The following is a 25,544-nucleotide window of genomic DNA, read 5'->3' on the forward strand; positions in this document are numbered from 1 at the left end:
TCTTAAAACCAAAATCACACAACTCCACTTTTTTTTTCTTTCTTTTTGGTTTTGTTTTACTACCAATTTCTTGTGTGACCCTGGTTAATTAAACCAGCATAATTCAGGATGCATCACTTACTACAGTTGGGGCACTGCAAAAGTGTAACACATCTCTTCAGCTGATTCACAGTGCAAACAGTATGCCTAAGAAGCACTGCAAAGTTTCTTCTGGCTAAGTAAATAAGATCTTTAGAACACAAAGCTTTGAGTATGTTGAATTCTCACACTCTCAGAAATATGGTACAGCATTTCAGATCAGTTTCTGAGGCTCTCTCAACATAAGGATAAATAAAAAGTTGTGTGCTACAGTTAAGGTGGCAAAACACCTAAAACACAAGTGGCCTCTGCCAGTAATACTTCAATTTGCATGATGATGCACAGAAATATGCCCAGTAATAAAAGAAAACCATACACTCCTCAGAGAAAGAACAGAACAAAATTGTGTAAGTGTACATCATACATTTATTACTGAACAACTCTTTCAACTCCAAAACTGGGCACAGGGATTAAAAATAAAAATCCACTGCACTACCTAGTAAAGCATTACTAGTAACTCTCATAAAAAATGTACAAATTTTGTTAAAAATTTATCAACCTTTCAAATTATTTGGTTACAGATATTTATAACAAATTTAAAACTACATGTTAAATGATACAATAGCATATGATTTAAAGAAAACACTTAACAACATATGATTCCAACAAAAACCATAAGCTTTCATAATAATTAGAAAGTCTGAAACACAAGTAGCAAAATGAGGTAACAATGTACCAAAGGAAAAAACCACAGCTTTTACAAAGGCCCAAAGATAACTCAGTTGAAACTGTTTTCTACAATTAAAATTAGAACAGTTGTTAAGTCTCATCCCAAGTATTATGCATTGTGTTAACAGCTGTGAAGTCACATTCAAGTGCATGTACAAAATGACATACAACACATGGCCTTACTTCTTTTTCTAAAGAAAGCCAAAAAATGAGACACTGGAATTATCTGTAGGCCTTGATATCCACCAAAATGTCAAATTAAATTGACAGTTTATGCAAAAAACCACAGTAGTGCCAATATGATAAAGCAAACATATTGGAGGTTGGGTATTTTTGTTTTTTTGGATAAATAAGTCATTGGATGGCAGAAAGGCAACAAACATAAAAGAAGTGTTGCTGAATTCAGGTGCTATCAGGCACCACGGCAGCTGTGCATAATACATGGCAGTTAAGAGCTCAACATAAATCCCCTGCCCTTGACAGCCCACCACAGAGCCTGTCTGAGCTAATTCAAAATACAAGCATGTGTGCTCTTTGTAGACACTAACCACGGGAAGCAAGTCCCCATTCACCCGAACAAACCCAAGAACCATTCCAGAAGAGACAAGCCATAACAGTGCAACAATTAACTGCAGGATTTTACCTACTTAGACCCTCCACCTCCTTGATCTCCCACTGTCTCAATGAACTTTAGTGGGGGAAAAGGAACATTTCTCCAGTTCCAGAAAGAGAACTACTTTCCCTCAGCTTCAGAAGTATCTGTCCTGTTCACTTGATACCAAGTTTAGAAAAAGTACCCTCTTTCCATTCTTTGAACTGAATACTAAACACAAAAATGTTAAGTCATATTTAAATCTGACCATGGATTCTTTTTCTTTTGCAGTTATATAAAAGAGGCTAAGTTTTGTAAGACATACGTGGCATATGCTTTTTAAACGTAATCTTATTTGTTAAAAAAATAAATTTTATTACATGTAATTTAACCTGCTATTTTCCTATTGTGAAAAGCCTATTCTTTAACTCCACTGGAAGAGAGGAAAAAGAAATTCTAGTATTTTGAAGTGGAATTAACAGCATTTTTATTTATTTAGTGTTCCTATGTAAGGACAGGTATATAAAGCGCCACTGCTTTTCAGAACTACCTGCATAACTAAACAGAGGGAAAAACAACTGAAACAGGGCAAAATTGTGCTTCTATTTAGCTGCACCAAGAGCTGTGACTGATACATTGATAAAGTAACTTGTAAATCAGCCATTAAGAAATCCAGACATACGATAAAATCCCCAAGGTTACTCATGTATGAAGAATGAATGCATTCTTTAGTGGTACACACTTAAAGCCTCCAGTGAGGGGGAAGCATAACAGCTGTTTGAATAGTTACAGGATTGTTATACTAACAAGAACTCCAAGGATTTTTTTTAGCTTAATTTTGTGTGTGCACTGACATTCCCTGGGTTTTGTGTGATCATTCCAAGTATTGCTGCGAGATTCCTGTGGATGTGATCTTTTAGCATGTGCTTTTATATAAAAGAAAAAAGAAAAAAAAAGTGATAGCTCCAAACAATATAGCAATCTACCTTACATAGATCCTTCAGATACTGTGAGTGGGGATGAATGGTTTGAGTGTGTGTTTGCCTGAGAGGGTGACTGAAGTGTGCTTGTGACCAGGTCTGCCTACATGTTTGAGAATTTATATACCAGCATGTACTAAGAACGTATGTGTGCAGTAATAATTATGCTGCAATGTATAATCTTTATTTGAACAGTACTAGTACTGTACACTGGTTCCTCTCCTCGTGCTTGCACAATGCGATGGGTGCAGCAATTACAGACATACAGTATTTTATCCCAAACGCAATTTACAAGTGTATAGACCTTTCTATCCCCTAACTGTGAAGACTAATTATAAGCTTTATAACTGATTAAGTCACACAGTGCAAAGTAAGGTCCATTGACCCTTTTGTGTAAAGGGTAGGCTGGAAGCCACATGGGTAGGTAAGTTCAATAGAGAGTTTATATATACAAGTGTATACATATATACAGAAACATATATTCTGTGTATACATATATACAGAAACATATATTCTGTGTATACATATATACAGAAACACCCAAACCAGATTTGTGCTCTTGGATTGGTCATTCTGAATCACGATGCACTTCTGAAGCATCAGCTCTACAAATTGGGCAGGTACGATTTGCCTGTAAAACCAGAAAAACAAAATAGGGTTAACCAGACTGAGAAATACATTGTTAAAGTAATTTGTACGTGACATTGACATCTGTGACTGCTGAAGAGCAATTCAAGAGAAGACAGAATGTGCTTACGCCTGTTCTTAATTTGTTTTGTTATGTTGGAATGGTGTAGTGAGTTTGCCAATTCAAAATTACATTTACAAAAAAAATAATTGTGCCTTTTATCTTTAAAGCCAAAGCAAGACAACAAATAAGGCTCTAGCTAAGTGATGGTGGTTTCATTAACGTGGATTCACAATTATATAGTATATTGCAGTCAGATGGATGCGACTAACAACCTGTACTGTACGCTGAAGAGAAAACCACCAAAACAAACTGAGACACTTTGGGCTCAAATAAGCATTTCGTTTGAAGATGTCAAACTGTCACAAATTGTACTGATCAGGAATGACACCATACTTTGTTTATTCGGTTATTGTCACAGAAATACATTACATAGACTTGGTCAAAGCTGAAAGAAAACCGGGGAAAAGGGAGGGGCTTTAAGTGAAGGGGAAGGGGAATAAAAAAACTAAATAAACAGAAGATGACTCGACCAAGCAGGTATTCAAGTACTAGAATCCTCTTAAAACCATTGCACTACTTTGGTGTTAAGTCTACCAGAAATAAGTTGAAGTATAGTTACAGTTTGTCTTTCCTTATATATAATACAGCACTTCCTAGTATATTAAATATAAAAGCAGGTTATCCTTTTAACATTGTTCTCAACTCTCAAGGTGAAGACAGGTCATGGTGTCAAGCTCTCTTTTGGAATGATGACTTTTATTTTATAGAAGAACTCACTTCTCATGTGTTCATACTTGACTAGAGGGTATAGCGTTAAGAAGGAGCAAAATACTGTGACGCATGGGAACTTGGAATACTACAAAAAGTGAAAGGATAACCTCTCTCTTTTTAGTTCTTCTGTTTCCTCCACTGTGTAATATCTTCTCTAGTTAAGTCTGTCAGTTTGTTTAAATAGGGGAAGTATTTTAGCTGAAGTGGGCAACTCAATGCACTGTTATAGAACATTTCTTCTTACTTGCTCACCACCTAAAAAGATAGTACCATCACACATTCCATGCATACACAAAACACAAGCCACAAAACATCTTTAGATAGGTTTTTTACTTCACCATCATCACCAACAGGCAACCCTAGAAGAGTATTTTTGAAGTAATCAGTTGAATCACTCACTTTTTATTTATATCTTTCACTAAAGTGACATATGATGGAACTTAAAAAAAAATTAATTTGACTCCATAGTTCTAGAAATAGTCCTAGATAACAAATATTTTCTTCAAAGAAATGAGATTAAGTTAGTAAAAAATAGTGACTGATAATTTTTTGTCTACTTAGTGGAATAACATTACAAATACTGAAAGCTACAATTTTAACTTTCTCTTGTAGAACTCATGAATGTGATGTTGGCTGGATGATGTGAATTAGGTAGATGTGGACATAATTATACAATCAAGATACATTAAAAAAAGCTCTCAAATTCATTAGAAATGGACAGGAGCAAAACTAAAGCACAAAATATTTTCCAGTTATTATCACTTCCAGATGTTAGCTTAACTGCAACCAAGTTTAGACAGAAGCAATGAAACAAACTGGTGTTACAGGTTATTCATTACAACTTCCAAAGCAAAATAGTCTTTCTTTGCATATACCATCTTTGTGCCACTGCAACTAAGCCCAAATGGTGTAGAAGTAGTGTCTTAGTGAACCTTACTAGGATGGTTTAACCTTGTCTATTTTATTTTGCACTCAGCACTGGAATAACAATGTCAATGCAAGTTCTACTAGGTTTAACTGCACCCCTCTACATTTTGATTGCATATCTTGCACCTCATTCTAAAGACAACCTTTAGAAAATACTACAGGTGAAGATCTATTAGAAAATGGAGATTCTAAGATGGGACATGAACATCAGCAAAACTATTTCAACTGCTAGAACAGTACACTACGATTATGAAAACTGACTAAACTATATTTGTTTTTTTCACTTTGCAGTTCCAAATCCTATTGCCAGTTCATTAGCAATTGAAAGAACTAACTCTTAACTTTTAAAGAAACACACTTGAGTTCAAAAGAGATTAACTCAACATGCTTGTCTGACTCCTGAGTGGGCATTAAGAAAAAGGCAAACATGCATGGTACTTTCTTGATGTGTTCCTCTAACTCCCAGAAATCTGCAGATCAGGGGCTCTATAAATCAGAGGTATATAATTTTTTGCATTAATAGCCTGGAAAGAACTGTCTTTAAAATAATCCACATAATAAACCTATAGTGTCCACTATCTCACAGGCTAAGTCAGATGACTTTTTCTTTTTTTCCCCCCTTTCTTTCCATAAAGTGGAGAGAATACTATCCCTGGATACTGACTGTCCCCACCACAACTGACTTGAGAGAGTTTCTTGCAATGAAACACTGACACATGTAGTGTGGATGCTGCTCAAGAAGAGAAGGGGGACATTGAAGACACCACTTTGATATAGACTCTACTCTTAATTTGTAGAATTTGAAAAAAACTTCCTACGCCTAGCAGAGAAAAACTAATAATGTTTTGTGGAGTCTGTGCAAGTGGCTTCTTAGTATGACAATAAAACAACCAGGTGTTTAGATTACTCTTGCTGATTCTTGAGCATGTATGTGAATTCAGATACTTTTGGCCCATTTCTATCAAAAATTATGATCATTATAAGCAGTTACACTGGTGCTAGATTTTGTAGGAGCTTTAGATTTAGATTACTATGGGTATTGTAGCCAAAGGGCAATTTGACATCCCCTTTTTTCAAATCCTTCTCATTATTCTTGGGATCTTCTTAGGAAAAAAAATACTGTCAACATTTACTTGATTTTTTTCATTGTCTGCACTGCATATTTTAGCACTTGCCTAAGATATGATGCCCTATTTATGATGCTACAAAGGCAAATGCGTTTTATTTCTTTTTCCAAAACACCATCTATAATTTTCTAGGGACCACATCAACATAGGATCACCGTAGTTTCCATGATTCCACACAACAGACTAAATGGATTAAAGCTGAATAGAATAAAATACTTAAAAAACGGAGGCAAGATGAGAATCAGTAACTTGCTGGCAGTAGATCTGGCTCAATGCAGACTGTAGAAATGTCTGCCATAATCTACTTGTATTTCTTGTTCTTCTCACCTTCTGCACTGCTGCTATTTAATCAGGGCTTTTACTGGGCAGTCCTGACTCCTGAGCCTTTATTTTTTTGCTCAAATCCTCTTTGATGGGTACATTAGTTTGTAAAACTGTAGTTTCTATTTGTATATATTACACTTCTGTGTATATGCATATACATAAATGTACGTATGTAACCTACTTCATCTGCTCCAGAAACCAACATTAACAGCAAAGTGGGGAAGGAAATGTGTTGGAACTCATCTTGCTAGGCAAGGTATGTAAAATAGTTGAAGCCACCAGCATCATCAAACTTGGTATCATACCTCCTGTATAATTTACTTTTTCTCAAGTCTTCTTTAATGCTGTGTATTACTCAAATGCAGAGTTATTGTTTTAAGCAAATGGAAAACACAGTAAAAGCAGTCTATGAAAACAACTGTATTCATATTCATCTTCCATTGTGCCAAATATTGTGAAGGAACAGTCTTCATAATTATTAGAATAATGTAATATCTAGGAAGTGCTTCCATTCTGCTAACATTTCTAAGTATCAGAAACACAAAACAAGATGAAATTAAGCGTAACAGCAAAATATCCCCACCCACTCCTACAAAACTACACAATCCATTTCATCTAAGATAGGATTACTTTTTCTTACCTTCAGCCACTTATCAACACATTTGGCATGGAACTCGTGGTTACAGGGTAAGACTCTAAGTAGCTGCCTTGACTCAAAATCACACATGCACACCACACATCTAAAAAAGACAATGAAGTTCAAATGTATCTGCTATGTAATAACAACAGATATGCAATTCCATACAAAACCTTCCAAGTATGATTGCAACACAGCAGCTATTTTACTCCTTCAGTAGCTACAGTGATCTACATCTAACAAAGGAAACTGAGAACTGGCTGTGAGTTCTATGGCTGTTTTGTTGGGTTTTTTTGTTTATTGTGCTTTCACATCACAAATCAAGTATTCTTGCTCTTCTCACCTAACTGTGTGGCAAGTTAAAGAAATGAAAATCAAGCCACCTAAATTATGGATCCTTGAAAGAGACCAATATACTTACAACTTCTGCTCTGACTGGTGATTGTTTGGATTGAACCTGTAGGATGGAAGCTGCTCAATGTCTGCTTTTGTTAATCCCCGTAGTTTGGCTTCTCCCAGACGTTCTGCCAAGTTCAGCAGTGCCTGCAAAACATAGAAACTAGACATTTAAAAATTCACTGGTCAAACAGGCTCTGGTTCCATTAGTGTTGGGCACTACCATCACATCTGACTACACCAGCTGCTAGCTCAAAACACTCTTCTATCAAGAAATGTTTAGAACCTTAGATCTCCCACACAACACAAGCTCCCTGGAAAGTCTTTCAGACCTTAACCATCTTTGTAATTATGTAAGGTATTATCTCTGGGATTTCAAAACCCACTTCCCAAGGACCCAATTTCCAGTTAGTCCCGTGACAGCATACACAGCTCAAAATAATTAGCTTCTGAGAGATCACCTCTCCCTGCTATGAAATTAACAGTGCCGGTAACCAAAAAGAAACTGTCAATTAATTTCCTTCGTAAGACTATGTGAATTTGGTCTTGTGAGAGAAATCATAAATTTAATGGGACAGTTTATGATTCCCACTCCGTATCTTGGGCTAGCTGAATTAAAATATGGAGATTCTATCCTTAATCTGGAAAACAAATACGAATCATCCAACTTTAGGTGCTTTTTTGGTTGCTAATTTTTATGTTAATTTTCTTTAAGCCAACTATTGCAACTAAAATACTTTCATGTATGTAATTTGCAATCTGTCATGTATTTAACTCACACTCCTTCATGAGGGGCCTAGGAAACAACATCAGTGTGACAGACAATCAATGCAGAGTAAAGATCCTATGAAAGCTGCAAATGGTATTGATTCCTTACACTACCGAACTTGGGGCCCAAATTCTCAGAAGGCATTGCTGCTTCTGAACCACCACAGAAGTTATTACAGAAGTGCTCACTGTTAAACTGAAGATGTGCTGCTACACAGATATCTTACTGAGAGCACAGGCAAAGAGATGCAAAAGTCAAGCTAAATGATGACTAAATCAACAGAAATCAAATGGAAATCACTAGCTTCAGAACCAGCAAAGAAACAAGAGCTGGAACAGCCCCATAATTACCCAGGATATTTAAGAGGGTTCTGCATTTCTAGATGTGAATTACCATCCCCTCCAGAGGGCAAGAAGAAAAGGCAATAAGGCAATTTTATAAACATTATGTTTATAAAACATAATAGTTTAGATTAATTAATCCTATGATATTAAAACTATTCTGAAAGTTACATTCATAAAACCAGTAACTTACCCTTTCTTTTGAAAGTGATTCACTTCTGTTTGGTATTTAAAATCAGTTAAATTTTGAAAGGAGAAGAGTAGCATGGAGAACATAAAAGTTGAACAATCTAATGATTACTAGCCTGAAAAGATGAGTTCTGGGAAAGAGCAATAGACAAGAAAGAAAGCGAAACACTTCTAATATTCAGTATTACAAAAAATATCTGAAAGGACAGTTTTTGGATTCTGTCTTCACAGTCACTACATTTATTTGAAAAACAAAACCAGGATTAAAAGCAATATAGAATACAATTTTATCTACTGCTTGAGCTAACATCTGTTCTTTAAAGGTAGTTGTAGTTCACACACCAACCTCATAGTTTTCTACCTCTCCATCTTCCACATCCAACTCAAAGCTGAAAGGTGGTCCAACTGCCGGTGGCACTGGGAGCATTGATCTACCACAAGAGCAAACAAGGATAAGGTTCAGTATATTGCTGAAGGAAAGCACAGAAACATCTGGCAGAGGCAAAGTAATCTTCCTGATGCCTCTCAAATCAACATGTTCTCAGAACTGGCAAAAATGTTATGTTTGAAGTCAAGAACAGACCTTTGAAGTGAAAGAGTCACAGGAAAATGCTTTTATTTCTACTTTCTTATACTGGGAGTGCTGACTTATTAACTGTATGCATCACTTGATACTTTTAACCAAGCTCAGCTTTATTAGCAAAATTAATCTCTTAATTATCACAGACTATGGAGATCTAAAACGGACAAAAAATTTACATTCTGGTTTTAAGTATGTCTTATTTCCTTAAGTGGCTAGAAGACCATCAAAGAGGAACACTAAGTCCATTTAGATCTCCAACATAAAAGTCTTGCAACTTCTGCAAGCCTAAAACGCACAGTGAAGATCGAGAGGATTTGCTACTGGACAAACCTATCCTAAAGACAAGCACAAATTCACTTTCTCATGTACTGTGATGCTGGTAAAAGCAGAATCCCTACAGACTGAGAGATCAAAGAGATGTTTTTCTAGTTGTATATTCAGTAAGTCTTTTTACCCCACCAAGGTAGTGCAGTGGGTTAAAACTTCATCCACAGACATGGAAATCACAAATTTAAAAGCACTAATATAGTAGAATGAGGAATTGCTGTGCCACATCATGTCCTCAGTGAATAGGCAAGTAGCTATGACACTACTCTCAGACTGCAAGATGAAAAGTTGGTACAACTTTGCTGAATCCAATTTCTGGTGCCATTTTCATGCCACGTCTGATGTTGCACAGAGAGAATCTACAGATCTGGTGTCAGTGCTTGATTATTTCTTTGTCAATGTCACCTTTGCAACCAGAAACTTAATCTTTGTTTTCCAAACATTTAATTCTTACTTCTAATACAGAACACAGAAGACTAATACATCTCATGTCAGAGACGCAAACTTTCTTCCAGAGAGTCTACCATAACACACTACACATAATTCCTAAATGTTAATTGTCCCGTATCTTTTCCAGAAACAGCTAATCAGAGGCAGAACAGAAATGTGACAGAGTAGCACTTCAGCCAATAAAGAGTAACACATCACAAGAAGTCCCCACTCTTGTGTTTTATAATTAAGAACAAAACCAAATTAATTTATTCAGTAAGTGAAGACTCCTTCAACTTGATCCTACAGTGTAACTAAACCTCTGTAAGAGTATCATAGAGCTATGGTTAAAATCTCTTGAAGGTCTTACCGAGAGTTCAGAAACAAGAGGCTACTGTGCCTCAAAATACCTACAAAACTACACTGGACAAAACCTGTTCACTTGTATTTTTCCTTGCTCAGTGGTGTTGGTTATTAAAAACAGGCTGAAAACTTTACACAAAAATGGAAGTTCTCCTCTGAGACAGGTGAAATATACATGGTCTGTGGTAGAGTCCAACCATAAAAAGTGGCAAGATGCTTTCTGACTTCTTAATAGCTACATGGAAGCAAATGTACTTTTCACTTACAGCACATAAGGTAATAGGCTGGGATGGTAAGGGTGTGGTGGTATTGGCTGCTGTGATTGGTATCTGCTGCGCCCTGTGAGTCTTCGAGGCATGAAAGGTGGGTAAGGCTGCAAGAAAGAAGAAAATAAGCTTCAGCTGAAAGTTGTGTCCAGTTCTGGGCTCCCCAACACAAGACAGACATGGACATACTGGAGAGTCCAACAAAGAATCATTAAGATGAGACTGGAGCATCCTATGTGCAAAAAGGCTGAAACAGCTGAGCCTGTTCAGCCTGGAGAAGAAGGGCTCGGGAGGACCCTATCAATGCATATAAATACCCAAAGGGAGGCAAAGAAGACAGAGCCAGGCTCTTTTCAGTGGTGCCCAGTGGCAGCACCAGAGACACTGGGCACAGACTGAAACACAGGAGGCTCTGTCTGAACATCAGGAAACACTTCTTTACTCTGAGGGTGACTGAGCGCTGGCAGAGGTAGCCCAGGGAGATGGTGGAGTCTCCTCCCCTTCTGGAGATATTCAAAACCTGGCTGGACATAGTCCTGGACACCCAGTTTTAGGTGGCCCTGCTTGACCAGATGACCTCCCTTCCAACCTTATCCAATCTGTGAGCCCATGATTCAACATTTTCTATTCTTAATCAATAGTGAAAAAATTAAATCCACTTTCAATAAAGCATTGTTCAAAAAATCCAGCCTCTGCTAAAATCCAACAGAATCTCAGCCTCAATTTGAAATTACTATTCCCATTAATAATATAGAATCATACCAATTCATGTGAAAAAGTGGTAATATACAACAGAAACCCTCACAAGTTCTTGGTGTGTTTAGTGTGCAGTCAGTATAGTTTGGGAAGCAGGACATGAATTGCTGAACCTCCTGTAAATATAAAAGGCTCAGGTGCTATTATACAGGCCTTTGCATAAGCACTTGAGTAAAGAAGCCCTTAAAAACTCTTTAAAGATGAGAATTAAAAAAAAATCTGTAAAAAAATATTTTAACTTTTAAGCAATGGTATATACTTATATTTAGGCTTAAAGGCTTGAAGCCTTTCAGGTGTAAGTAGAAGTTTGATCAGTACAATTTCTGCAGCTGGACCACACATAGAGAGACACTCAAGCCAAAAGTTTCAAGGCATTCATTCCATGGATAAATCAGGGGGCTTTTTGTCTTCTTTTACTAAAATGTTTTTGTATTTTCTACAACTAATGTTTTTGTGTTTTCTATGATATTCATATATCCCTATTAAATTCATATTTGAGGGCCTTAAGACTTTTTTTTTGAAACAAAGAACACTTTAAGCCTTGACTAACACGCACTCACTTCTTCTTACATGTTTGAAATTTGAAAGCACAAGAGCCCAACACCCCAAATTACTAACCTAAAATCCCCTCATTTCACAACAGAAACATTATAATTAGGTAGACATGGTCACACATAAAATTAACATATGAATATGAACACATGAACATAAGAACAATGCAAAAGAGCCAGGCTCCTTTTGGTTGAAGTCTCAAATTAGACATATGAAATATTGATTTTATTGCTTTATGGATTCTGCAATCCAAAAACGTAATTAGAAACTGTTATGTTCACTGAATGAAAAATAATCAGAAACACAGCTATTCCATTCTAATGTTAATGCAAATAAAGCTTTGTAAAGATTTAGTATTACTTTATAAAAGGCCACAGTTACTTGTAATACATCTCTATTCTATTCCTTAGCAATAAACAACACAGAGCTGAAGCATCAGAGAGGAAAAATGCTACTATCTGCAGAAAATGGTTATTATGTTCCTCATCTACGAAGAAGTCTGACTCCAAGCAAAACATGTATGATTAGACAAGTTCATCTAACAAGTATATTGAATAAAATACAAGCAGTTTATGGAAGCTTTCAAATGTCCTGGACTCCAGAGTGTCTTATAGTGCCTGAAAAATTTATTGCAAATCTGTACACCTTTAGATTAGGAGTAAGTTGATCATTGCTTGAAATAGTGGACATTTACTTGAACCTTTATGAAAACTGCATGCAACCATTCGACTAGGTTCTGTGATTTCAAGAAGGATAATTGAAAACAACATATCTGTATATTCCACAGCTGAAGGGCCTAAAATTTAATTACTATTTAAAATTTAAATAACAACATACCCCTAAAAACACCGACAACTTGGTATATGTGTCAAACAATAAAAAATTTATGCACCTAAACCTGGGATCTAGCCATTTCTCCCAGCATCACACAGGCAAGAGAGGGGGTATTTGTATTTTGGTTTTTTTAAAGAAGTAACCTGCACAAAACAACCACAACAGCACCAACAACAAAACCCTGATGTATTTCAGGACTAGTATAATTGCAGATTGAAGTACAAGACAAAGATCCTAGAAGCAGCATCACTGGACACACCACAGAAGCACAAAAGATTCAACAAAATTCAACACAGACTTTATCCTGCACCACTTTTAATTTTATTTTGTGCTGCTGCAGTTGAATTGCCTGTCGATCCCCAGAAGGCTGAGTTAAATCAAGCTTTATAACATGGCTATCTTTATAATATATGGTGTGGTCTAAATTATGGAAGCATTCTACAGCTGCTTAAAAAGAACTGTTTTTAAAGCATTCTGGCTTTCCTGAGCTGTGGAAACTCAACATATGATGAAGAATTAACTAAAAGTGACAACAGTTTTCCTGAACTGTACTGATACCTGCAATAGAAGTCCCGGACAATGTGACAATATGGAACGTTTTATAAGTAAATGCTGCTGCATTCTCCAAATAATGTTACTAGAAATAATTTGCTGGTGTCATTAAATCACGCTTAACTTGATAAACTTAGGCTTAAAGAAAATGCCACAATACGCAGTTATTCCAACAATGGAACATGACTGCACAGGTGTGACTTTTCAACAAAATGTACTACAGAATAAAGATCAAGAATGTCAATGCAGTATGAAAGAGAATGTAGCACAAAAAACAATACTTACTACCCCAAATGACACCTCCTGGTGTAATGGATCATGGGCTAAGAACTGAAGAGGAGCTGAGGGAGGCAACGTTGGTGGATGGGCTGAGGGCGGGTATGTAAAACCTCCTACAGGAAGATGTTCTCCAAGCAATTCTACATCATTTTCTATCCTTTGAAGTGGCTACAAAAAAAAACCAGAGACAGTCTTTGTTGGAATAATAGAGATGAATTTTTTCCCTCAATAAAGAACTGCAGTCCCAGCTGTATATTCAATTTTATACTAACTCTGTGAGCAACTCCTAGGTCATTAACACTACTCAGAAAAGCAAAGACAACACTACACATTTGATATAAATTCACCTTTTCCAGCTAGCCATGCTTATAAACCAGGAATTTATGTGGTTTAGCTAATATAGGAGTGGCTGTAATTTCCTGTATCTTGCATTTTTCAGGACAAATATTTGTTCTCCTTCTTGCCAGGCTGCTCTCACTATCTAACTATGCAAGGAAAAAAAAAAAAATAAAACAACCACAGACAAGAACTGGAACTGTGCCAGAAAACTGAGAAGTGGAGGGGAATCAAGGTGGTTCCAGTAGATGAAACTGATAACGATATCCAGAAAGCAAGCAGATGCTTTCCTAGAAGGGTCGTGCAAGCAGTCCTAACAAGCAGTCCTGAGGTTTCAGAAGCATGGGATTTCAGACTGGTCTTGTTGCTAGTCAAATCTATTGTATTAGTCAGGTTCAAAAGTGCCCAAGAAACAACCAGGAATTCAAAGTGTTTCACAAATACACCATTCTGTTATTGACACTAAACTCCACTATTTCATGAAATTAATCTAAGAAAGCCACCTTGTGGAATCAAAGAAATACTGTCTTCCTGTAATACAGAACAAGATACTCTCAAACCATTAGGATGCAAGGTTTTTGGCAGAGCTGAAAGCAGACAGGCAAGCCCAGTTAAAAACCTAAGTAAGCAACTCAAAGTAAAACCTGAGTCCATAAATTTTCTAAAGGCAAGTCCCGAAAAGATTTCTACCACAAAAATCCACATTGTTACGATGATGGAAATTGCTCTCTCATCACTGTAATGAAGTGACTAACATGCTATCCACAATGCAGACATAGCATGAAGGCTGTCTCAGCAGTGTTTGCAATAATGAAGCTATATCCTATTTCTGTGTTACTGAAATATCTGCATCTTTTACTCACCAGGGCAAACAAATGGTAACTGCTCAGATAACCACACAGAAAGAGTGGTAGGCCAGAACTGTAAACCTGATTTCCCCCTAAATCCAAAACAGAGTCACATTTTCCTATATTTGCATAGTTCATTTCACTAAGCCAAATCTGCTTAAGCAACATCAATAACTTTTTCATAAGAGTAAAGAAGATGTCTTAGGAAAAGGACTGGTTATTGTTTAAAAATTAATCAAGAAGTAATACAAAAGAAACGTACTAAATGCCACACTCTGTGCCTTTTTCTCTGCTAAGCTTTTCTGAGATGCCTACCACGCTTACACAACCTCCTCTGGATTCTATTCTGCTTCCTGGGAAAGAAATACCTGATGCTGAAGGAAATACCCATCTTTCTGAGAGAAGTAAAAGCATATGGACAAACAGCACAGGCAATGATGAAATCTGAAGTGAAAAACTGAACTTCAGAAGTATTTTTTATCTTCATACCAAGCGGTTACAATTTGAAAGAAAATCCTTGTTTCCTCAATCAGGTATCAGTACCATGTGCCCATCCAGCCCACCAGTTCTACTGAGAGTGGGTAAGAAGCATTACTTACCGACCGTGACTGCTGTGCTTGGAAAGGAACAAACTGTCCTGGAGGAGGTAAGTGAGGAGGGTGGTGTGTATGGATATGAGGAGGATGCAAAAGGAATGGGGCACTAGAAATGAGGGGTGGAAATGCTGCATATGGTACAGGAAGGTGCTGGACTGAGCACGCCTGAAGCATCTGAAATAAAATGAAAACAATACACTTTTGTAGCACAAACATTCCCTACACAATGTTCCACATTCTATGTATTTATTATGTAAAGATATAATTGTAACAGAACAGTTCTTTACCCTTGCAGAAAAAGCCTCTAAAATACACATAAATAATAACTCAATCAAATACCCAACAACAGTGATTACTACAGAACAGGCTCTAGGAAGCAGCACAGTGTGACATCTGCTAGGTACTCATGAGGTCACCAGGAGGCTGGATTTTCAATACTCCAGAACCAGACAGGCTCCTAAGTGATGAACAGATACAGTTAGCCTAGTTTATTTTATTTTTCCCACATATCATCATCAAAAGAACACACCAAAGCAAGGGTCTTGCAAGCACTCTAAGTTCTAGATGCAGGTAAGGGACTCAGCTGTCAGACTGTGCCTAAAGACTTCTGTTGCCTCACATACTATGAACAATTCCTACAGTCTGCTTCATTTTGCAATTTTGGGCAAGTCCTATGCTCTAAAAGCAGCTCCCTAGTGACAGATACTACAGGAAATAGCTCTTTTTCTCTCCTCCTTTAAAAAGCTGACACAAAAAGCAACTTTCAGCACTAATGTTTGAACAATAAAATGATGAAAGCACTGCAGGGGAACAGGAATTTATTTTGAGGCACTGTTCAATTTTACTTCCATCCTTCTGTATGAAGGAGCAAGGAACCTGCAATCTCCTTTTTGTTGCACTTTGATCCATTGTGAGAATGTCAGGCATTTATTTTATGTTTTTAACAACTACAAGAGCATTTAATTATGATATTAATCATCAAATCTTGAGAAGAAAGATTACCAGTTTTGGTATCTTTTTTTTTCTTATTAGTAAGGTCACATATCATACATTTACATATTGACTATAATAGCATAAAATGGTAAAATGAATTAATTTAAAATTACATTTCAGCAGTGGAGGTGAAATAATCATCTCAATTTGCTATGATCATGACCAAACATAAACCTCCAAATACACCAAAATACTAGTAGATTAATTTGATCCAACTACTATTTTTAATTTAAATGCTGACTACTCTTTTCCCTCAGTTACTACATCATTTTTCTAAAAGATAAATACCATCAACAAGTGTTTCTACGGTTCTAATACATTTTTATTGTATTTTACTAAATTGAAAACTGTTCTCTGAAATAGCTGAAGATAAATTTGCAGGTAGAACATCTCACAGTCTTCTTCAAAACATGAGATTCTTTGGGAAACACTGAAATAGGATTCTACATGGTAAAGATTACCATAGCTCCTATATATGTTTGATTTGTGCTATGCCCATGTCACTTTTTAAAGCCATAGCAAATGAGGCGACACTAACTTCCAAGCAGAAAGAAATGAAAATTACCTGGTTATTCATTCAAGCTTTTAAAAAAGTTCTTCAGTTTGGACACATGATAGAATGACCTGGGTTGGAAGGAATCTTGAAGATATTTTGTTCCAAATCCCCTGCCATGGGCAGGGGCACCTTTCACTAGACCAGGTTGCTCAGAGCTTCATCCAACCTGGCCTTGAACACTTTTAGGGATGTAGCATCCATAACTTTTGTGGGTAACCTGTTCCAGTGCCTCACCACCGTCACAGTAATGAATTTTTTTTCCTAATGTGTAATTTAAAGCTATGCTTTTTCAGTTTAAAACCAGTTCTGTCACTACATGCCCTTGTAAAAAAGTCCCTTTCTGTCTTTCTTGTAGGCTCCCTTCAAGTGCTGGAATTAGGGTACTCCAAAGTCTTCTCTTTTCCAGTCTGAACAAACCCAATTCTCTAAGCTTTTCATCACAGGAGAGGTGTTCCATCCCTCTGATCATCTTGGTGTCCCTGTTCTGGACTCACTCCAGCAGTTCCATGTCCTCCCTGTGCTGGGACCCCAGAGCTGGATGCAGGGTTCCAGGTGGGCTCTCACCAGAGCAGAGCAGAGCAGAGGGGCAGAATCCCCTCCCTCCCCTGCTGCCCACGCTGCTTTGGATGCAGCCCAGGACACCTTTGGCTTTCTGGGCTGGGAGTGCCCACGGCTGGGTCATGTCCAGCCTCTCACCCACCAGCACCCCAAATCCTTATCACAGGGCTGCTCTCCATCTGCTCATCCCCAGCCTGTGCTGGTACAACCCAAGTGCAACACTTTGTGTTTGGTCTTGTTACACTCTGTGAGATTTCACATGGGCCCATTTCTCAAGCTTGTCTATGTCCTTCTGGATGCCATCTTAGTCTTTGAAGAAATTTTAAAACTCATTAAATTATTTAATAAATGGCATTTGTTTACTTCATAGTTATGCATGCAATGAGACACAAATATTGTGAAAATAACAGAAGGAAACAGGGAAGTCCACAGATCAAGCTGGTGATCAAGGTGATGTGTGCTGGAGGGCATGTGCTACCTCAAGATGTATTTTTATAGGCTGGAGAAATTGGCCGACAGGAACTATTTAAAGTTCAAAGGCAAACATAATGTCTGGCACTGGAAAAGAGTAACTCCATAGATCAGGACACTCTGAGACTAATCTGCTGCAGTCAGATTTGCAGAAAATAAAATGGGGTTGTGATGGACACGTACATAATACCCATAATGTACTCAGCCAAAAAGTCTTATGGCATGCATGGCTAAGAAAGCAACTGGTCAAAGTGATTCTGCCCCTCCATTCAGAAACTGTGACATTTGTCTCAAGTCCTGGGGTCAGTGCCATAATCAATGACAACATGATGACAAGGTCGTGGTGAAAGTCACGATGACCAGTGACTTGCAGAGAACTGCATCAAAGAGATGGCAGAACTAACCTTGTTCTTCTTTAAGAAGAGAAAAGCAAATACCTTACACCCCTGTGTGTAATTACTTCCTGAGAGCGGACAGGAAGAATCCAAGACCTCCTCAAGAAGCAAAGTGAAAGAGCACAAGACCAATGGACAAAGGTGCAACTAAGAAGACTTAACCAGACATACAGAGGAAATTCTTTATCACAAAGACAGTCAAACACTGAAGCAGAAACTTACAGGCATTGTGACATCTCCATACTTGGAAGTTGGTATGGCAGGTGACCACTAGGCAACTTACAGAGTCCCCACTTAACCTATTCCTCAATTTTATGCTTTAAAAGAATAAAGCATAAAGTCCGCCTGCTGATACTACAGAAACTTAAGTGTTTATATGCATTTGTACTGGATCTTTTCTCTCAACACACTCGATTAACTGTTGTACATTTAAAACAAAAAACAGAGCTTTACTCCGATATGTATTAAAAGGACAACTGCATTGTTGAATTACAAAACCTTTAATGAACTGCACAGATAATATACCTATTCAAAGCATAGGGTAAGATTATTAGTATGGGTTGGATGGATTTCCCCAAGTCCCAGTACATTTTAAGATTTTTCTCTGTTGTTTCTCAGGACATGTTGTTTTTTTCCTTGCTGAATTTACTATTAAGTATTGTTCCAGTCTCTGGGTACTCATCCTGAGATTGCTTTGCTCCACAACCACCACCAGTAAACAGAAGAAAAAGCCTGTCTCTCATGCTGCTTCAGGGATACACACCGGCTTGTGTAACAGATTTTCACCAATTTGACAGGTAAGGAACAGATTCTTACAAGTACTCCAGACTAGCCAGCACCATGCTGCATGATAAACACAAATTACCCTTAGTCTTCAATGAGCAGCCTAAAGAAATAGATGGGTCTTATCAAGGGCCACAGACTTTTTCATGTCATAGAATGCACCACAGGAAAATCAAAGTTACGCACTGCTGGCAGAGATCAACATTATACCAACATCAAAAACGTTCACTAGACGCTGTATATAGTACTGCGTACGACATTTTAGATTTGTACTAGAAAAATAGATTGAAGTTGGTGTAGTTAGACCCACTTACTGTGGGAGACACGCTGCAGACTGGACGGTGATGGCCACTGAAAACCACCGAGCACCCTGCGACCTGCTGTGTGCTGCGGGCTGGAATGTGCTGGCCTGTGCAAAGGGGTATCCCATGTGGAGCCACAGTTGTCACTGCGTATGAAACAGGAACTGTGCCCTGATGGATCTGCAGCAAAAGGAAAAGAAAATGTATTTAATAACTTACTACAAAGACTTAACACTGTTGTACAGCACAATAAGACAACAAGTTTTATTTACAGATCAGAAAAGTAATATATTCACAAAGAAAATGTAATAGGAGGTACATGGTTGTCATTTCTGTTCGTTAAAATGTTTTAATCCGTGGAATGTTATTTATTGATCAGAATTTCTGGGCAAGAGGGATCTTTCAGCCTTAACTCGTTAAAACTTCAGTGGCACCTTAGTCACTCACAAGCACATCAGACTACTAAGGCTGCCTACCCTCCCTTCTCTCCCCCAGGTTAATTATGAAATTAACCCTCTTATGAAATACGGAGGTGCTAACTCCCACATAAAAAGCTAATCTACAAGCAGCTCAAGAATGTTCTCAGTTCTGAAGGGACTGATTCAGTATTAATTTAAGAAACTTGTACCTTTAAACAACAAACAACTTTCCAGATTTTCTTTCTTCGTAAGAAACCACTCTCTTGATTCACTTTCAGGCCAGCACTTAAGCTAAATTCCTAATTTAAGTAACAGAACAGCTAACTAAAAACCTGAAAAGCAAATATTAACATGACTAAGAGGCAGCAACCCTAACTGTCCAGATTCCCATTAGGAAAACCACGTAATCCAATTTTCTAACTAGTGGCAATCCCTAAAATTTAATCCTCAAACCAAGATCCAAAGGTATTATGAACCTAGAAACCACATGGGATGTTTGTTTGTTTAAAATTTTGTTGTTGGTTTTGTTGGATTTTTTTAAACACTGAACGATCTTTTAACACTTTCATGTTCTAATAAAACTGAAAATGCTTAAGAGTCAGGCAGCACAGATTAACTGAAAGAAATTATTTCAAAGCTCTTTCTTCATTATCAGCCAAAACAGAACCTTCTTATTTAAAACAGAGCAAGAACAGCTCCTCATGAAGGCGAGAATGAGTAAAGAGGGCTAAACTACCAAACTGGTAGTGTACAGCCAGATAAAGAGACCAAAATACAACAGTTCACTAAACACAGGTTAAAAATCATCAATAATGACAGGCTCAGGAAAGACACTGAACTTGAGGCAGTTCTGGCTCTGCTACAAAAAGCTGGGCATAACTGCAATGCGGAATGTAATCCTGCAATGTTTGTTGCTCATAATAATAATAATAAAGAATGACTTCTCAAAATGTTCATGCCCCTGAATTGGAAAGTAGCACCATGGAATACCTCAGTCAGTCTGGAAATACTGACACCTGATCATAGATGGTGTTTGGGAGTGGGATGGAAAACTCTTCATCAGCCAGACTTGTCATGAGCTTACAACATAAGCAAGTGCATTACTGGATCTCCAGCGGAAGAACTCTTAAAAATGTAAGTTTGTGAGACTGCTAGAATGGCATTGGCTTCCATCCTTTCACTTGGTCCCAAATGCAAGTATTTCCCTGCTGAGAACTGCTCTGCACACATAGTATGACACACCAGTGCAATGCATCTGCAGTGAATGCAAACCAGCTGTTAAGTACAGATGTTACAGCCGCATTCTGTGCGTGTGCAGCTTCTGATGTGGACACCTACAGTCTATTCACTGCTATGTAGCAAGTAGCATACTTGTGCTGTGGCCTGTTAATTGGGTAGACAACAACAAAGGTTACCTCAACATGATCACAGAATCATTTCGGCTGGAAAAGACCACTAAGGTTATCAACTCCAACCATTAACCCAGCACTACCATCCCTAAATTACATCTGTAATTGCCACACCTATGAGTCTTTTAAACACCTCCAGGCATGGTGACTCCACCACTTCCCTGGGAAGCCAGTTCCAACACTTGACAACCCTTTCAGTAATTTTTCATAATATCCAATCTACACTACCCTTGTGCAATTTCTTCCTGTCCTGTCACTTGTTACATGGGAAACTAATGCCTAACAGGTTGCAACCTCCTTTCAGGTGGTTTCAGAGATTGTAAGGTCTTCCCAGAGCCTCCTTTTCTCCAAGCTAAACACACCCAGCTCCCTCAGTCGCTCCTCATATGATTTGTGCTCCAGACCCTTCACCAGTTCCACTGCTCTTCCAAGGATGTGTTCCATCAATGCAATGTCCTTCTTGTAGTGAGAGGCCCAAAACTTCTTTTAGAGGTCCTCAGTTACAGAAATCTATACCAAGTGCTGTCACAGAGAGGAAATATTTATATTCTGGACCAACTCATATGTAATTTTTTTCATGTAATTTAAGGAGGAGTTGATTAGGCTTGGAAAGTTAATTTAGTTATGCAACAAAACTATTCTGAGTTCTGCTGCTAGGTAGACAGCCAACCATAGGTATTGTGAATTCTACCTCTAAATAATACATTTTAACTATTTAGTGACTCCTAAGATACGGTGAAGTATTTAATGTGAAATAGAATACGTAATTATTAAGTATCATATCACATTTTTATTGCAAGAAACTAATTAAAAAAGCAAAATAACTGCACTTCAGTGGTTTGAGACAGAGACAAAGAGCCCTATGCCAATTCATGCACTGAAAAATTGTTAAGTATGAATTGTTAAGTATCAATCTTATTTATTAGAAGTCTGAACTTCTCGGGTTTTTTTCACTGCCTACTGCAATGCTTCATACACATAATACTCAACAAAAACCACTCTGTAAGAATTCATATAGAAATTAGTGCTCTGTGACTTACATTGTCAGCTATGAGAAGAGATGATTTGGTGAGAAGAGAGATCCTGAAGACGGTGGGGAAAACCCCCTAAAACCACACAGCAGCTCTAAACAGCCTTCTGATTGTGCTCTAAAAATTTTACCTGATCATGAATGTCAACCATCACTGCATTCTGCTGTGGTGGGTGAGCAGCTGGGTGTAAGATACGAGGAGATACATTCGGTGGGTGAAAGGCTCGAGGCTCTTCTATTGCTTGCTGCTGTCCATAGGAGAGATGGTGATGATAGTTTTCATCCTGGCTAATGGAATTATGTCTAGACAAGCGATCTCTCCTTGTTCTCTGTCGTTGAACAGGAGGACTGGAAATGCATTAAAAAAATAAGAGGTTATATAAATGGCACAAATCCTTCTTAATAACTAAAACCTCAAGAGAATCAAATATCAAGGAATTTTTTAAACTGAAAAATTTTACTAGAACAAGTTTATTAGATTGAAATAAAATCTTTTATTGATAGAACTGTGAGAATCCTTATAAATAACCCCTTTTCTTAACAGAGCATAACTTAATGCTGCTAGGGAAACCAAGAGAAGAACTCCTTTGTAAATATCACCTTGTGAAAAAAATGACACATAGACTGCCACAATAGTGCTCAAAAGTCAAGATAGCAATCTTCATGATATTCCCATGCCTTTATTCTATCAAGGTAAAAATCCTTCATTAAATGATCACAGATTTCCCCAGGGTCTTTGTTTCAACCCTGCCACAGAATTATTGCTTGCTTAGTGACAGCAGACAAAGCAGTAGACTTCTTTGAAGAAACAGATTTTTCAGCCTTCTCATGTTTGCTACATAACTGAGTGCATTCTAAAATTATCTCCAGGAGATCCCAGGAAATGATGATTGTGGTATTGTTTCTTTTCCAGAGTGGAGAACTTCTATAGATATAGACTTAGACCAGACCATATACCTGTTTGAGCAACGGATCTACATGTATAGTATTTGATTATGTATTCTTATATAATTGTGTGCAAGTTCTGAGCTGCAACTATCTTGAGCCAAAACTTCTAGAAAGCAGAAACCACTGGCTCAGATTCAGCACTCAGACAATTATGCACACAGATGTGATAAACTCACTATGAGAAGTTTTGAACAAGTCACTTCTCATTTATTTGGAAGGGGAAAGCACTGAGAACACAAAATGATCTTGCAGTACTTTCAGCACATGCCTTTCAACCTCCGTAACACACTCAAGTTACAGGTCCCAGAAGCAACAGCATATTAAAGCTACATGGGGTGAAATGATTTCCCATTTATGAAGCAGGCTAAAGGACCTGAACGCAGAGAAGAGACAAAAAGGATCTGTGATCATTATTAGAACATGTCCTCTCCAACACTGCATGCAACAGAACTTCTGCTATTACCAAATAAAAATCATATAAACCTGCAACCTGTTGGCAAATCCCAGGTACTTCTCAGGCAGAGTCCATGTTTTGTGCTGCATGAAACAGACATACTCGGGGAAAGTGAGATGGTACCACCAGCTACCCAGAGGCAACTGTGAGCATATGATACACTGTCTCAAGCTGCTATTTTTCTACCCTACCTCAAAGAGATTTTTTGACACTATTGCCTCTCTTAGAACTTAAACAAACGGTAAATCTCAACAGGTCAGACAGAAAGCATAAGGCCAGGCGGTAATACAGCAAAGAAAAATCCAAACTAATTTAAAAATGAATTATCTGCCTTTATTTTTATAAACCACTATGGCAGAACATACAGGCTGTGTTTTCTTCTAACCACTGAGAACCTAAATTTTAGTTCTTACTAATGTATTTTAAATCCAGTTTTCTTTCTTGGGAGTTTTGCTGAATTCTGTATTGCTTTATTACTAACATGATACAACTGCTACATTCTTCTTAGGTAAAATTGGCACATATAATTCTAATAATGGAACTAGTATTGCAGAAGATGTTCTACTGTCTGGAGTACACAGTTGTTTTAAATTTGGTATTTCCTGCTATGAAACAGAAATGGTCTGAATATTTTAACATAAAAATACCTATGTAAGGATTTTTCTTTGGAAAAGCTCCAAAAATAGAGGAAAGCTACAAAAGACAGTACCAGTGCTTCAGAGGAACAGAAATTCTCTTAACTGCCACCAGCACTTAGACAAGGTGGCTTCTTAGACAAGGTAGTTCTCATAAAACTAGCTTTGCCTCTGTCTTAAAGGCCTGGTTTTACTCTTCCATGAACCAAGAATTATGAAAAAGCCAACAAAGGCTGGCAAAACTTCTGGAGTGTCTTTTAAAACAAATTAGTAAGTATCATTCTCTGGAAAAAGGCAAAGCTGGATTTTTTTCCTGTGCAGAATTCTAAATATACTATCCTTTCAGTCAGAAAAATTCAGAACACCTGGATACATAGCTTTATTAGCTTCTGAATTACTGGAAATTACTTACGAATAATCGCCAAGACATGGGCCTAAGCTATTATTAGACTTCAGTAACAAATTTGTGCTTGAAGTCTTTCAGAACAGCCCCCAAAAAAATATTTTGTTACTACATGCACAGTATAAACATGGTAAATGCCAGGTTAAAACAAAAAGACAGGAAGAAAATGGTGAAAAAATTGCAGGAATTCCTACCCTCAGATAAGAATAGCCATCAAAAGGTATCCATAACCGCACAGTTAGTATGCACAGATCTTAGTATTTCTAACAAGGGTGATTTCTCTGCAGTAAGACATTCTTGAATCCTTTAGTTCAGAATTACAACCAAGACAAGGAGAAAAGGAAGCACAGATGAAATGGTAAGGCACAACAATGGTACAGATCCCCCTATTTCACAATGACTGATAAAGATCAATTGGAATGGCCTTCTCTGTTTCACACAGGCATGCATTATGCTTTTACATTCATAATTTATCTGTACTACATATATGTATCTACACAAAAATCATCTTTCTGCAAATTTACACCAGAAGGCTATCTTTATTAATGCAGTATTTGTTTGCTTACAATGAATCAGAATAAATATCACAACAAATTGGGGCACTCTTGTGCTAGGCACAGTACAAAATCACTGATATCAAGAGGTAAGGTCAAAATCATAAGACAGGTAATGAAAAAAAAAAAAATCCAGGTAATAAAAATAACCAAGACAGATTGTCCTGACCAACAGGAGTGAACTGTTAGAATGGAGGAGTTAATGCTGATGACACTAGGGCAGACATGTCCACACTAGACACACTTCAAAGGTTTTGCCTGCATTTGCCCTAGCCTGTTTCCTTAAGCTCAATGACCATTTGCAGCTTTAGTGCATCTTTCATCTTATCTAATCTGAAAACCTGGTGAACTCTGAAGCCATT

At 37.5% G+C, this 25,544-nt stretch overlaps 1 protein-coding gene across 3 annotated transcripts in view; it reads right to left on the bottom strand.

The window, feature by feature from the left end:
• Window positions 1-481: 481 nt before the first annotated feature.
• Window positions 482-25,544, bottom strand: part of RNF38 (ring finger protein 38) — a 106,733-nt gene continuing 81,670 nt past the window's right edge. For all 3 annotated transcript variants that reach the window (XM_012577373.5, XM_072921664.1, XM_030257657.4), the window contains 9 exons: window positions 22,320-22,536; window positions 19,343-19,510; window positions 15,276-15,446; window positions 13,499-13,660; window positions 10,520-10,626; window positions 8,898-8,982; window positions 7,278-7,399; window positions 6,860-6,959; window positions 482-3,010 (listed from right to left, as the gene is read on the bottom strand). In XM_012577373.5, the coding sequence (XP_012432827.5) occupies window positions 2,948-3,010; window positions 6,860-6,959; window positions 7,278-7,399; window positions 8,898-8,982; window positions 10,520-10,626; window positions 13,499-13,660; window positions 15,276-15,446; window positions 19,343-19,510; window positions 22,320-22,536 (1,195 nt within the window). In that variant the 3' untranslated portion in view covers window positions 482-2,947. The remainder of the gene's footprint in view (window positions 3,011-6,859; window positions 6,960-7,277; window positions 7,400-8,897; window positions 8,983-10,519; window positions 10,627-13,498; window positions 13,661-15,275; window positions 15,447-19,342; window positions 19,511-22,319; window positions 22,537-25,544) is intronic.

Source organism: Taeniopygia guttata, chromosome Z, assembly GCF_048771995.1.
Source record: "Taeniopygia guttata chromosome Z, bTaeGut7.mat, whole genome shotgun sequence".
NCBI lineage: Eukaryota > Metazoa > Chordata > Aves > Passeriformes > Estrildidae > Taeniopygia > Taeniopygia guttata.